At 50.7% G+C, this 13209-nt stretch overlaps 10 protein-coding genes across 10 annotated transcripts; 8 read left to right on the top strand and 2 right to left on the bottom strand.

Moving 5' to 3' along the window:
- Nucleotides 1-62: 62 nt before the first annotated feature.
- PPTG_15020 (hypothetical protein) lies at nt 63-3501 on the bottom strand. The gene is made up of 3 exons (XM_008912012.1): nt 734-3501; nt 388-672; nt 63-316 (listed from the first exon to the last, which is right to left on the bottom strand). The coding sequence occupies exons 1-3, from the start codon at nt 1907-1909 to the stop codon at nt 92-94; spliced, it is 1686 nt and encodes a 561-aa protein (XP_008910260.1). The 5' UTR covers nt 1910-3501; the 3' UTR covers nt 63-91.
- PPTG_23599 (hypothetical protein) lies at nt 3305-3505 on the top strand (the record flags this gene model as incomplete). The annotated part of the gene is made up of 1 exon (XM_008912011.1): nt 3305-3505. One exon carries the CDS (start codon nt 3305-3307, stop codon nt 3503-3505), a length of 201 nt encoding a protein of 66 aa, XP_008910259.1.
- A 35-nt stretch (nt 3506-3540) lies between these two features.
- Nucleotides 3541-4272, top strand: PPTG_15018 (hypothetical protein; the record flags this gene model as incomplete). The annotated part of the gene is made up of 1 exon (XM_008912010.1): nt 3541-4272. One exon carries the CDS (start codon nt 3541-3543, stop codon nt 4270-4272), a length of 732 nt encoding a protein of 243 aa, XP_008910258.1.
- A 219-nt stretch (nt 4273-4491) lies between these two features.
- PPTG_15017 (hypothetical protein) lies at nt 4492-5616 on the top strand. The gene is made up of 2 exons (XM_008912009.1): nt 4492-5376; nt 5443-5616. The coding sequence occupies exons 1-2, from the start codon at nt 4607-4609 to the stop codon at nt 5516-5518; spliced, it is 846 nt and encodes a 281-aa protein (XP_008910257.1). The 5' UTR covers nt 4492-4606; the 3' UTR covers nt 5519-5616.
- Nucleotides 5617-5676: 60 nt separating this feature from the next.
- PPTG_15016 (hypothetical protein) lies at nt 5677-6837 on the top strand. The gene is made up of 2 exons (XM_008912008.1): nt 5677-6523; nt 6604-6837. Exons 1-2 carry the CDS (start codon nt 5718-5720, stop codon nt 6707-6709), a joined length of 912 nt encoding a protein of 303 aa, XP_008910256.1. The 5' UTR covers nt 5677-5717; the 3' UTR covers nt 6710-6837.
- On the top strand, nt 6824-8708 carry PPTG_15014 (hypothetical protein). The gene is made up of 2 exons (XM_008912006.1): nt 6824-7782; nt 7855-8708. The coding sequence occupies exons 1-2, from the start codon at nt 6878-6880 to the stop codon at nt 7931-7933; spliced, it is 984 nt and encodes a 327-aa protein (XP_008910254.1). The 5' UTR covers nt 6824-6877; the 3' UTR covers nt 7934-8708.
- On the bottom strand, nt 8168-8416 carry PPTG_15015 (hypothetical protein; the record flags this gene model as incomplete). Its single annotated transcript, XM_008912007.1, has 1 exon — nt 8168-8416. The coding sequence occupies one exon, from the start codon at nt 8414-8416 to the stop codon at nt 8168-8170; it is 249 nt and encodes an 82-aa protein (XP_008910255.1).
- A 672-nt stretch (nt 8709-9380) lies between the features above and the next one.
- PPTG_15013 (hypothetical protein) lies at nt 9381-10346 on the top strand (the record flags this gene model as incomplete). Its single annotated transcript, XM_008912005.1, has 2 exons — nt 9381-10211; nt 10272-10346. The coding sequence occupies 2 exons, from the start codon at nt 9381-9383 to the stop codon at nt 10344-10346; spliced, it is 906 nt and encodes a 301-aa protein (XP_008910253.1).
- A 475-nt stretch (nt 10347-10821) lies between these two features.
- On the top strand, nt 10822-11782 carry PPTG_15012 (hypothetical protein; the record flags this gene model as incomplete). Its single annotated transcript, XM_008912004.1, has 2 exons — nt 10822-11649; nt 11711-11782. The coding sequence occupies 2 exons, from the start codon at nt 10822-10824 to the stop codon at nt 11780-11782; spliced, it is 900 nt and encodes a 299-aa protein (XP_008910252.1).
- Nucleotides 11783-11836: 54 nt separating this feature from the next.
- On the top strand, nt 11837-13080 carry PPTG_15011 (hypothetical protein). The gene is made up of 2 exons (XM_008912003.1): nt 11837-12699; nt 12791-13080. The coding sequence occupies exons 1-2, from the start codon at nt 11921-11923 to the stop codon at nt 12864-12866; spliced, it is 855 nt and encodes a 284-aa protein (XP_008910251.1). The 5' UTR covers nt 11837-11920; the 3' UTR covers nt 12867-13080.
- Nucleotides 13081-13209: the final 129 nt, after the last annotated feature.

Raw genomic sequence — 13209 nt, 5'->3', positions numbered from 1 at the left:
AAGTGATTTAGTCTCAATAGAGTTTACCTATTTTTAGTACTACACAAAAAACGTATGTGATATATCAATAAGCACTTCAACTTGTATGTTATTATTGCCTCTCACGAGCCCTACGCTTTGCGATATCCTGCCGTAGGCGCTCTTGGAACGGAGCGGACAGAGCGAAGTGCTTTTTAGCCTTTACGGAGGCATTGCGTCGCTCAAACTCGCGCTCTCTTTTGGCAGCAGCTTCGGCTCGGGCTGCCAGTTGCTCATGTCGAAGGCGACGCTCGTCCAGATCCCGTCGGTATCGCTCTTCAAAGTCTCCCAGTTCCAACTGCTCCACCATGAGCAATTTACATCCAATGAGACCATTGTCATTTGAATTTTGAGGATTGCATTGCATACCTGTTGCGCTCTACGCGTAATGGAGGGCGAGAAGGAGCATTCGCGTTGGATCTCCTCCCAAATAGCCGCTCGAGACATCTCACGGTATTCCAGATCCAGTTGCAGACGTCCCAGGAATTCATCGCGAATATCTTCCCATGTTTTCTTTGTGTCTTCACTATCGTCCTCAAGCTTACAATTCTGCAGCTCTTGGCGCTCAAATTCTTCTTGTTTCTCACGCTGTCTGTCCTTGCATTGCTGCTGAAATTCCTCCATTCGTGTCAAGAAATCCTTCGCAACGTCACTCTACAATTCGTGACGCTATTAGTCACAGAAGGAAATATAAATTAGCATCACAGCAACTCACCCAAGCGATTCGGCTCTTGTACGTGACACCACAATTCGGACATTTCTTTCGCTTCTGCGTCAGTTCCGAGTAGGATTGCGGATTGCCGCAGCTAGGGCATTCCTTCTTGTCCACACGATCCAGGTAGGCAGCCTCTTCTCGTGTTCGGCGGAGCTGTTCCCGACGAGCTCGTTCTGCAGCCTCCATACGTCGTATAAAATCTTCGTTCCGTCTACTGGTGGCGTCTCTACTCTCTCCTCGATCGTCTTCATCGTCAGAGTCGTTTTTTGGTGTCTTTTTGATGCTACTGTGGTGCAACCGTGGGGTGAATCGACAATGGCGATTGTCATCCAAACGCGCGAACTCACGGCGTGGCTTACGTTGCTGGCGAGCTCGTGTGAATTTGTCTTTGGCAAGTTCATTAAGCGCCTCCCTGTTAGCCACCCGCTTCTTCGGTTTGGTACTGTTGGTATTCCCTGCTTGGGCTATCGAGGCGAGAAAGAGACGTCTCTGGGTTAGTGACAAATGCTGGAACTGGAATGCGCTCAGCTTATCTTGCATCGCCCGTTGCAACTCGAGCTTCGTCATAGATGTACTCGAAGTTGCACCTTTTAAAGGCTTTGAGCGGCTTCGAATAGGTGAGCGATGACCCACTGACTTCTCCTTTGCAACACTAGCAGCAAGTGTTTCTGCCGCTACACGGACACTTGCAGCGTCGTCTTCAAACTCCTCGTTCTCGTATTGCTGCTGCTGTTCTGCTACAGAAACCTTCAAACCAGTCGCGACCTGCTGGTTGCGCTGCGCTATCCGTTCGGCTCTGACCTCAGAACTAGCCGCATCCAGAGCGCGTTGAACCTTGTCCGCTTGAACCTTCATCATCTCTCGTTCCTCTTGGTTCATTTCGGCGGCTAGTGTTGCTAACGATGGCTTCGGGCGGTCATGCTCTTCAACTTCGAGACTTTTAGCGACCTCCATTAACGATGGTGTGGCAGACGCGGCTTCTTGTTTGGCCACCTCTAAAAGCGTTGGAGCCTTCTTTGGTGACTCCTGTTCGTCGCCGCTGTCAGCGAACATATCTTCATCGTCCTCATCAACTTCATCGGGGGCCGTTTCCTTCTCCTTTTGCGATACATGAGCTTCATTCTCCTGCTTTTCGTCACCAAGACCCTGCACAAATGCCATTAATGCCGACGCCATGGTTGGAGCTTTGAAATGCAAATTTGAATGTGAGAAGAGTTCATCGAGATTTTATGCATTTGCATCATCCCATGCCTCGGAATAGGATTCGACATTCCAGAATACGAGGCTGTGCATTGGTATATTTGCCACGCCGACTTTGCGAAGTGTTGAAGGGGGGACAAACATATCTTTGACCATGTGCAAGCACATTCCCAATGCCCAGGTATGTATTTCCTTGTTGTAAAGCTAATGGCACTCCGTGCTCATAGTATTGAGGAGCAGGTTTCCTTTCAGGCCCCATGTTGCCACCGATGGTTCGATTGCAGTGAATGCCACTTCGAATTGAGTGATCACCGACAGCAATCGGCCACCGAAATGGCTTTCATTTGCAAACAATGCCGCAAGCCTTTCCGAAAAGACTTGACGGCTTTCGATGTAGAAGACGAGAGCTGCCCACATTGCGGCAATGGACTGATCCAGCCCACTGAAGATGGTATCGATTCACGAGCATCGACTCCAGCAGAAACCAATCCAGCGACAAATCCCTCCTAGGCAGTAGACACTGCAATAATTAAAGCAATCGTTATCATGCTGATGTCATTGGCAATAGTTATCTCTCGGTACTCAACACGAATCATGAAGTTCGCCATCCGATATCTCGGTGGACTAAAGCATTCACGAAAGCTCATAGCTTTTGCTGCTCGCATCCAGGCGACTCCATGGATAAGCGCCACGCTGACGTGGACCTGAGTCACTACGAGCACTGCTCGCTGAAATCCAGTCCCTGCCAAGTCCACCGCTGTCGAATTCAGTGACAGACTGCTACGGATACCTTGCCTGATTACAGTTTTGTCCAGCAGCATTGCTCTTGCCGACGACATGGCCATTAGCTCGCAGCTGATCAAGCAAGCGTGGGCCGCACACAAACCGCCAATGCTGCTTGGTGTTGACCGTTCCAACACCGAGATAGTTCATTGTCAGTTGTGTGAGCGAAATGACCCAACAACTGGGGCGTTAGTGTTGTGTGCCATGGCAAACAGACCACAACAGGAACACTTGTCAAGACTTCGCCGCTGTTCACATGCAGATGAGCTCCCGAACGGTAACTACAGAGCGAAGCAGCCCCCGGTCGCAGCTTCCAAACGATAAATCCAGGACAACGTAACACGAATACGTTCGCCAGTGCTGCGACGCGGGTATCGTGAGTCCATGCACTGCAAGTCCAGCTTCCGAAGCATTTACTGCTGTACTGCACCCCAAGTCCACTGCGACGGGGTCATGCACGATGCTCGCTACACGAATCCGGGACGAGGAATTCGTAATCGTCCAACCAGAACAGCACGCCAGCGATCGCGCACGGTCCCGTAGGCTCTGATTGCTTGGCCGGCATTCGCTCGGTTGTCACTCACCTCGATGGTGAGCAAGCTGCGTGATTTCCTCATCGCTCATGGTCCCACAGTGAATCGCGCCGACGCTGAAATGCGCGGGAACTCGACGCTGATGGAGCTGGTCAATTCTATGATAGCGCAGGGCCTGTCTGTTGCCACCCGCTGTCAAGCGCAACCCACTTGCATTGCAGCTGCCTACGCTTCAATCGAGCAGGTCCCCATTTAGGATTTTGCATTCAACGTAGTACGCAGTCGATCGCCATGCTTGACTCCATTTCGCTAACAGAGGAGGAGCTGGGGATGTTGTTTGGCCCAGCCTCACGTGGGGTCGATAGCAGCTCCACGCCCCGTGCTGCTGCTAATAACAGAAAGTCGCCTCGCAATGCACATAATAAACGTGCAGCAGCCAAAATGAAGACCAAGACAGCGAGTGCCAACAAGTTCTGCGCCACACTCATCAGCAGCGTAGACGCGGTCGTGCCTGCTCGCTGCGGCTACCGGACCGGAAAGTGTCAGAATCTGCAGACCATCAAACGCAACGGAAAGCTACACAAACTCTGCGAGTTCCATCGTGAGCGAGCCAATCTGAACCAGAAGAAGCTGGATCGTAAGAAGCGAATGCAGCGCTCCAAACTGGCAGGAGTGGCTTCATCGTCCTGTGGATCCATTTCGTCCGCTTCGTCCGTCGTCTCCGAGGACGACGACTGCAGTCTCGACTTGGAGGATCGTTCGCCACGCACCGTCGAGGCAGCGGTGACCAGCAGCGTAATTATCAAGGCGGAGCTCAAGACGGAGGCAAAGACAGAGCCCAACGAGTTCGACGTGGAGCTATTCTTGCCTACCAGCCTCCAGGAGGCCCCGCTGGTGCTCGGCTACGAGGAGCTTGCTATCTTCTGCAGCCTCATGACTTTCGACGTCAACCACCGAGCGCCGTCAAGCCGATACGCGCCAGTCCGCACAGATTCGTGTCATCACCCCACGAGCACGGTGTGATGTGGTTGTGGTGCATCAAGATACTTTATTAGATCATCACTAAGTTTCCTAGTGTATTTGTAGTTGCCAAGACGAACGTAGCGAATAAAATGGAAATATTGTCGTCTCAAAAGTTTTGATCCACACAGTTTGCCATATTGACAAGCATCACCCAACATTATTTTGTGTCCACAAATGCCGCTTCAACTTCGACATGCCTGCAATCCTTGCAGTGCAAGGATTGCAAAGCTCGTTCGTGCTTTTACCTCAAATCGCTACGTTTTATCCAAAGCTCTGCTAAGCCTCACGTCAAAGTGACCGTCATTCTGGAAATCTCCATCTCAGACGGATCACAATGGTCGAGCTGCTCTCGTGGGTCAACCTGGCGCTTTACGCGCTGCAGCTCTTCGTGAATGGGTTCTCGGCGCACAACATCGGGCCCATGTCGCGTCGCTATGAGACGCTCATCACGCCGGCGCCCTACGCGTTCAGCATCTGGGGCTTCATCTACACTTTCCTGGCCGCCACTGTCGTCGTGGACTGCTTCTGGCCCTCAGTCTCCTTCTACACAAGCGCCCCCAATGCCAACGTGCTGCGCACGCTCTTTGCTGTCTCCTGCCTCATGAACATGGCGTGGATCGTCTTCTTCACCAACGAATTCGTGAATGTGGCCACCGCCACGCTCATTGTCCTGTGGTTCTCGCTCTTCGCGCTCTACGCGCACATCGTCACGGAGCGCCGCGACGCTGGCTTTGACCTTAAGCGCTACGTGCTCAGCGAGCTGGGTCTCACTGTCTACTTCGCCTGGACTTGCGCAGCCACGCTCATCAGCTTCGCTGTCACGGCCCAGTACGTGGCTGGTGACTACCTATCGCTCACGTCGTACGTGGCGCTGCTGTCTCTGCTGGCGGTGGCCACGCTATCCGCTGTCATCTACGAGGGAGATGTTGCCTTTGGTCTCGTGGTCATCTGGGCGCTGGTCGGCCTTGCAGCCAAGAGCACCACGCTGGACGCTCGCGTCGAGCTCATTGCGATGAACATCCGCGCCTGCGCCACGCAGAGTGCCGCCATCGTCGCTGCCTTCATCATCATCTCCATTGCACACAAGTTGCTGGCCCCGAATCCGTAAGTTCTGCAAATGAAGAAGGTATTTCAAAAGGAAATTGCTAACGTTGTTTCTCTTCTCTGCAGGCACTTCCAACCGCTGCAATCAGGTGCCCCGCTTTATGGCGACAAGCCCGTCGACTACGGCACCACCCACGCGTAACTTCTCCTCCCTGGCATGACTCATACACAGGCGTGTAGACCATAGGCACAGCATAAATTTTGCTAATACATGTACACCATGACTTGCCCCCTCCTAAATCGGATACGTTTTTGCCTTCTCCAAGCAACCAAAACTTCAAGCAGCCAAATCCAATTTCGGCTTCAGTATCGAAAAAAGAATCGAAGAAGAAAGGAAGGCGATGGCTACGTTGCGCCCGACATTGCAGGAGACGGCGCGGCTCCCGTGGGTGAACGCCGCCTTCTTCGGGCTGCAATCGCTGCTGACGTGCATCGGCCTGGCGGTAGGTGACGCGGGCGACGTGCGCGCCCAGACCGACACGTTGTTGACGCCTGCAGCGTACGCCTTCTCCATCTGGAACGTCATCTACCTGCTCTGTATGATTCTACTCATCACCGACATTTCGTACGCGGGACTATCGCTCTACGACTCGGCTGCCAAGCCCAATGCGCTACGGCTATGCTTCGCCGCCTCCTGTGTGGTTAACGGCACGTGGTGTATTGTTCTGGCCAGCGGACACGTGGTGGGTGCCAGTGTGCTGGTATCGCTGCTATGGCTGACGCTGCTGCCACTCTACGTCTTTGCAAGCTACGAGCGCAACGTCAAAACGGTGTTGTGGCACGAATATCTGTGCAGTGAGCTGTGCATCCGACTGTACTTTGCGTGGATCACGGTGGAGGCCGTTGTGAGCTGGACCATGGCGTTGCAGATCAAGGACGGCAGCTACCTGCAGCTTTCGACATATCTAACAATACTGGCTGTATTACTAGTGATGGCGCTGTCAGGGCTTTCGCACGGTCGAGATCCTATCATGGCTCTAGTAGTGACGTGGGCGCTCGTTGGCATCATTTCCAAGGACGTCTCGAGTCTCGACGGTCAAATTGTCAAGGATTTCGAGAAGATACAGGCAGCTGCAACACTTGGAGCTGGTGTGTTGATTGCTATGGTGCTGGTGTCGTGTAGCTACTGGATCATTGAATTTAACTGGTACGAAGACAGCTCTCATCCGCCCAACAAGTCCACTAACCGATCGCTAACTTGTGCTGCTGGCTTGTGACACAACCCAGCAAGTCGAAGCCGCTGTCGCCCCCACCAAGACGGCTCTCTAGACTCTCCCAAGCCTCTGCTAAAGACAACGATTACGGCTCGATCAGATTCGTGGCGGCAGCCTGATGTCGCTTCCTCCTGCTCGGACTCTCCACCAGTATATCCATGTTACGTTTGACTCAGAAATTTATTTTTCTCCAATCATGATGACGAATTTTGAGTTTTCCCGCCAATCATAACCGTCAATTGTCCTTCATATCAACTTCTATACCATTATCCCGCAACAGCACGCGCATGATGGAGCCACCTTCTCTCGGGCAGCATCTGCCCAGCGCCAACGTCGTGCTCTTCCTCGTCCAACTTGCAGTCGCCATCGGCGTCCTCATCTTCGCGCCTGAAGGCTCCTGGTCTCCCTCCAAAGCGCACGACTCCGCCTCCGCATCATCCGGAGCTTTGGACAGCAGCGGATCGTTGGCTCTAGTGCCCGCCGCGACTCCTACAGCCTCCACACTGACGCCGAGCAATCCACTGGCGCCTCCAGCCTACGTGTTCTACATTTGGGTGCCCATCTACATCTTCACGGGTATCACCGTCATCACTGATCGCTTCTACCCGACCTACAGCTTCTACCTCACATCCGACGACCCGAGCTTCTTGCGGCAATGGTTCCAGCTCGCATGTCTGGCCAATATGTCGTGGGTAGCGCTTGATATGTGGTTCAGCTGGGTGCACATGGCTACATTCGCACTGACGGTGCTCTGGTGTACGATGCTGCCGCTCTACCTCTTCGTTGTGCGTCACCCCACGCCAAGATATTCACAGGCCTGGATCTATTATTTCTGCAGTGAATTCTCCGTGCGTCTGTACTTCGGCTGGCTCAGTGCTGATGTGATATTCAGTATCGCCGATGTGATGCAGTATCTACACGCAGGATACTTTGGCTTTAGTGTCTACGCGATGTTACTGGGGGCGCTTCTGGTGCTAGCGTTCGGCACGTATGTCCATGGACGTGATCCGGTTGTGGGTCTTGTGGTCACTTGGGCATTGCTGGGCCTTACATTCAAGCACGCAACGTTCCCCGGAGATACACAGGAGGTTTTCAACAAACTACGCGCTGTCGCCATCGTCGTCGCGCCCGTTTTCCCGATCTTAGTGTTCATCGACAGCGTACGATACGTCTACGTCGTCCATTGGAAAACGTAAGTTACTGGGGGTATTGTTGCCTTGCGTTGATAGATATTGACGTTGTCAATGGCTTTTTGTTGCTGTAGTTCCAGGGTTCCAACCAGCAGCAACGAGTACTACAAGCCATTTGTGTTCGAGACCACGGCAGAGTATGGAACGGTGTGAGCTGCTCAATACGAAGCCTAGCGTAGTCGAAGTGTACGTTTGTTTATACATTGGTCTGCGGACAATTTTGATCTGCTCTTGTCAACTTTCCCTCTCTCGTTTGGATAAAATACTCAAGTATCTTGCGATACACTCGGAGAGTAAAAGTTGGTAAGTGACGAGTACTTTGGTTTCCCAGTTTCCCATGAAATTGCTTGGAAAAGTGCAAAACTTGCCAGTTCAAAGGCTGAAACGTTAGAAGTACGGATGCCGACACTCGAGACGCAGGTTCACTGGACCAATACGGTGTTTAACATGCTCTTCATCGAGGCGTTCGTTTGGTTTGCTCGAGTTTGCAGTAGCGAAGTCGTGGACTGGAGAACCGGAGACACGACGCAGCTCTTCAATCTGCTGGTACCATCCAGTTGTGTGCGTCGTGTTCAACTGCCGATAGCGGCCGACAATTTTCTCCATCCCGCTTTGGAACCTTCGTCCCCTCAGCATCGATATTTCCCTGGTATGACGTTGAGAAGGGAAGACTTTCTAGTTAGCGTTTTGGAGTTCTCACAAGGTCAAATAGGCTCAAAGTACATTCTGAGTGTTTAGTACGCCGTCTGAAGTTTCGTTAATACGGTGGTAGCATGGCTGTTTAGAGAGCTCCACGTTATTCCGATCAAGATTGCTTTGAGGTTTTGGTTCATCATGGTCGTTATAACAATGGCTCAAGTCAATCAAAACAAAGTCACGCGTTAGTGCGAAGGAAACAAGACGCACATCTACAACCTGTTGGCTCGGATGAGCTGCATACGCCGAGTTCGCCTACCGTTTGTATCGGACAAATTTACTTCATTTTGCCTGGAGTCTTGGCCCACCCCAGCGCCGATTCTTGCCCGGAACAACTCTGGGAGTGGAAGAAGACATTGTGCTGTCTACTGCAACTAATTTGTGCTGTAGTGCAGTCCTGTACAGAAATTTCTACCGCGACGATTACTTGACCCCATTCTGATCATCGTCTTGTGGTACGTCATGCTACCGTTCTACGGACTTGCAGCGTGTTATGACGACGTGGTTTGCTGTGGCACTCGCTAACCAAGAAATAGCGCCTACAGACGACGCCAAGCAGATACCTGCAAAACTGTAGGCAACTGCAATTGCTGACAAGGTCATCTTTCCGCTGATCGTCTTTAGTATTGCCATTTAATACATTGCGCTGTTTGCTGTTGACTCTAAACTCGGTATGCTTTTGCAGCAATCCTTGTCAAATTCTTGGTGCGACACTAGAGCCTGGGTAAGTAAGCGATCAGATTTATCCGTCGCAAGTGTATATGAGCTATACTAACACTGGAAATGATACCATTTTTCCATTCAGTTGTACGTCTCTCGTTCGTCGCATTCCATCATTTTCGCGGTCTCTTTCACTCACAATGCTACATGTGCTCGGTTCATTCTCCAACTTGCATCCGATATCATGACGTGGATGGATCCCGATGCAGTCACCTTCTTCTATGTCGCCGTATTACACATATCATGCGTACTAACCATGATCAAGTACGCTACAACTCCTGATCGTGTTGCGCCTGATCCAGCTGAACACGTTTACAATCTATTGGCACCACCAGACTATGCGCTTTCCGTTATGTTTCCAATCCTATTACTTTTCAGTATTAGTCGATTTGGCCCCATAGCGTTGCTATTTGATTACCAGGACCTCACACCGGCCTCTATACTCATTATCCTGGTTGGTCCGGTCATTTTTGCGGTGCTAGTATTTGGGCTGATACCCTTCCTGCTATTCTGTAAATTGCGATTGTACCTGGCGCCGATAACATTGATACTGGTGTGGGCTGGAGCGCTGTATTGCTATGCGAGTTTGGAAAGCACAGCCGAGCGAATGCCTGAAAGATACCGCTCTCGACACGCGACAGAAGTGATTCAAAACACATGGGGCAAGCTTTCAGTGCGTCTCACGCTTATCTGGCTCAGCGGTGCAGTCATCTTTTCGATCATTGACATGGTGCAGATCTTCTATGGCGAATATTTCGGCTTCGAATCATACGTGAAGCTTATGGGATTGCTTCTCGCGTTTGCGGTTGCTGCTTACGTTCAATGTCGCGATCCTGTGGTGGCCTGGGTCACTACGTGGTTTGTTATGGTGTTAGCAAATAGAACGAATGTCTATGAGGGCGAAACGAAGAAGACATTCGAAAAGTTGCAGGCTGCTGCTTCAGCTGCGGCGTACATTTTTGAGATAGTACTGATCTTGGATACTATCGAAGGCCTCAACGAGTTTTTGGGCAAGGTAAGCAAGGTGTATCTCTCGTATGTAACTATGTTTTTCGCTAATAATTGCATTTCTTAGTTTATATATCGCCCGGACCCGGATTCCGCTTCTGAAAGCGACGACAACCTCAACACCGTGTACGGAACAGTATGAGTTTTGACGAATCTTGTTTCACCTTTTTACAAAAGACAAGCGTTTCTCTCGGTGTCAATCAGCCCACCGTTTCATTTTATTAGATCTTACAACAGTGGTCGCCAACTTTGGCAGCAACTAGCATGCATTTTTTCGTTTCCTCCACAAAAATCCAACGAATTCGTATTCGTCATCCTTATTTTTTTTTAATTGCCAAGACTTAATTAACCGATATTGTCGCACGCAGAGCTACTGTTGTTGAGCTGTAGCCACTCTTCCATCAATGCTGCTCAATAATGTAAACTCTCGTAATTTAATGAGTAGTATTCCACATCGTCTTGTCGTTGCTTTAATCACTACCTTCTCGTACAATAGAAGTTTGTCAAGGTATTACGGCCATTCCGATCTGGTGCTTCATCTCCATTCCATGCCATAACTACACCGGTAGTCGTTAAGTGTCACAGCAATGTTAAGTACCGGTATGTCACTCTCAACGATGGCGCTGGAGGCCATGCTGCTCGTGCTGCAAATCATGGTGAACATCGACTGCCTCAGGATCTTCGTCGTCGCCGCGACGGCTGCTGTGCCCACCGAGTTCGATGCGGCCAACACCAGCGACTCTCACGATTTCTTCAATCTGCTGGCGCCTCCAAGTTATGTGTTGTGTGTCTGGATGCAACTCTTCATGTGCTTCATGTTTGGAGTCTGGCTTGGACCCAAATCTACACTTGGCAGCTTCATAGCACGATACTCCACTCCAGCGTCTCGTGAGCCTCTGTTCTTGAGCTTAGCACTTGGTGTCATCTCCATTTCAGCCATACTATGGGATTCCCTAATGCTACTAGAGAGAAGATGCTTGGCTCCCATCGCACTATTCTTCGTGTGGTGCGGGTCTCTTCCTTTCTACCTGATACTAAATCGTCCACATCGAGTTCCCAATACGCTCTTGGACGTTATAATCTTCACTCTTGGGGAATTGTCCGTGCGTCTCTACTTCACGTGGCTCACTGGGGCTGTTATCTTTGGGATTCTTGATGCACTTCAGTATCTACACGGCGACTTCTTCAGCTACATCGTCTATGTTCAGCTCATGGGAGCGATGTTGGCGTTGGCACTTGGAGTTTACATGCAGAGTCGTGACCCTGTTGTGGCACTGATGACTACTTGGTTTCTCGTTGGACTTGCATACAGGAAATGTACCTTTGAAGGCCACGCCAAGGAGACGTTCGAGAAACTACAGACAGTAGCTCTGGTGATAAAGCCCGTGTTTCTACTGGTGTTGGTCGTTGATGCTGTCAAAAGCTTTCGTCCCTTTCTTCAAAATGTAAGCACTGCCGTTATCCACGTTGAAGTCTTCAACTTTTATTCTAACTACTTGTTCATAGTTTGTGCGCGATACCGAGGGCTCGTCCAGAAGCGATGAACATGTAGTCATTGCAGTGTATGGGACGGTGTGAACCAGATCCTTGTCTCTGGTTGCAGTCAACGATGACATTCTAACTGTCGGGAATAAAGGCAGCTATCACACCGTTGGTTTTTTCCGTGGCTCTACCACTTTTCATTTTGCGCACTTGCAGGCAAATCATTCATTCGCCATGGAAGGCACGCGGTTCGCTTTTCTCAATGCTGCGCTGTTCGTGATGCAAGCGGTCGTGAACATTTTGTATGCCAAGCGGTTTGTGACAGTGGCACACGAGTACGAGACGCTAATCACCCCAGCAAGCTTCGCTTTGGTAATGTGGATTCTCGTGTACGCACTGGAAGCTGTGCTAGTCGCTGTCGATGTCTTCACGCCCCGATACTCGATGTTTGCCGACGCCAACCAACCAGCGCGACTTCGTCTGTGCTTTGGAATAACGTGCATTCTCAACACCCTTTGGGTGTTCTTGTACGTGTCGGGTCATGTGTACACGTCTACTGTGCTCATCTTCGCGTTGTGGCTCGCCATCCTGGTGCTGTACATCTACGCTGTCAATGACCGGAACGCACGCGAGACCGGACCATTTGACTGGATCCTGTACTTGTGCAACGAGCTCCCCATTTCGATATACTTTGCGTGGGTTACTACTGTGGCTTTCACGCAACTGGCGATGTCGATGCAGCACTCACACCACGACTATCTGGGTCTCACCACTTACGTCGCGTACCTCTGCGTCGTCATTGTGCTGGGGCTGTTGACTTCAAGATACGCGCAAGACATGATTACTGGTCTTGTCATTGTCTGGTATCTCATCGCAGTTTCGACCAAGCACGTCCAGTTCCCGCACTCAGTACAGTGTATGGACATCGCTGTTCGCGCGTGCGCTGGAGAGGGAGCAGCGATCATCGCTGCTGTGCTGGCAATCAACCTTTGTCAGTATTGTGTGGAGGACAGGTAAGCTTTGTAGCTGAGCTGCAACTGATATCGACTGTCTGTGATCACTAATGAGCGTGCCTTGCTTTTGATATGCGCTCGTGGAGTGAAGCCGTCCTCCAGCCTCGGGCATGGGTTCGGGAATGGCTGTCGTCGCGGGTGCCACCTACGGCTCCACCAGTGCATAATAGTGCGGTTCCTGCTATTCCTCGTGCTGCTGCTCGCGTTTCAATTGCCGTCCACTCCGCTACGGGAGTTCCAATCCCGTAGCATTGTTCAGTGCACAGTGAGGCTGAACGAGAGTAAACACTTTTTTTTTTCCGAAAGTGAACTTATTACGCATTGTTTTTTTTAGCATCAGTATAAATCATTTTATTTAAAAAAAAAAACAAGACGCCATCGTTCTTTATACATCATTCCATGCTAGATGCTGAAGCCTAAAATGCACATTTGTGAGCACAAAGGCACACAAGTAAATATGTTCAAAACGAAATAATTTCCTACCTTTCTAACGAAATGGTTTAAAAAAAA

This window comes from Phytophthora parasitica, assembly GCF_000247585.1.
Source record: "Phytophthora parasitica INRA-310 unplaced genomic scaffold supercont2.44, whole genome shotgun sequence".
Classification (NCBI taxonomy): domain Eukaryota; phylum Oomycota; class Peronosporomycetes; order Peronosporales; family Peronosporaceae; genus Phytophthora; species Phytophthora nicotianae.
This window is presented reverse-complemented; position numbering and strand designations above follow the sequence as displayed.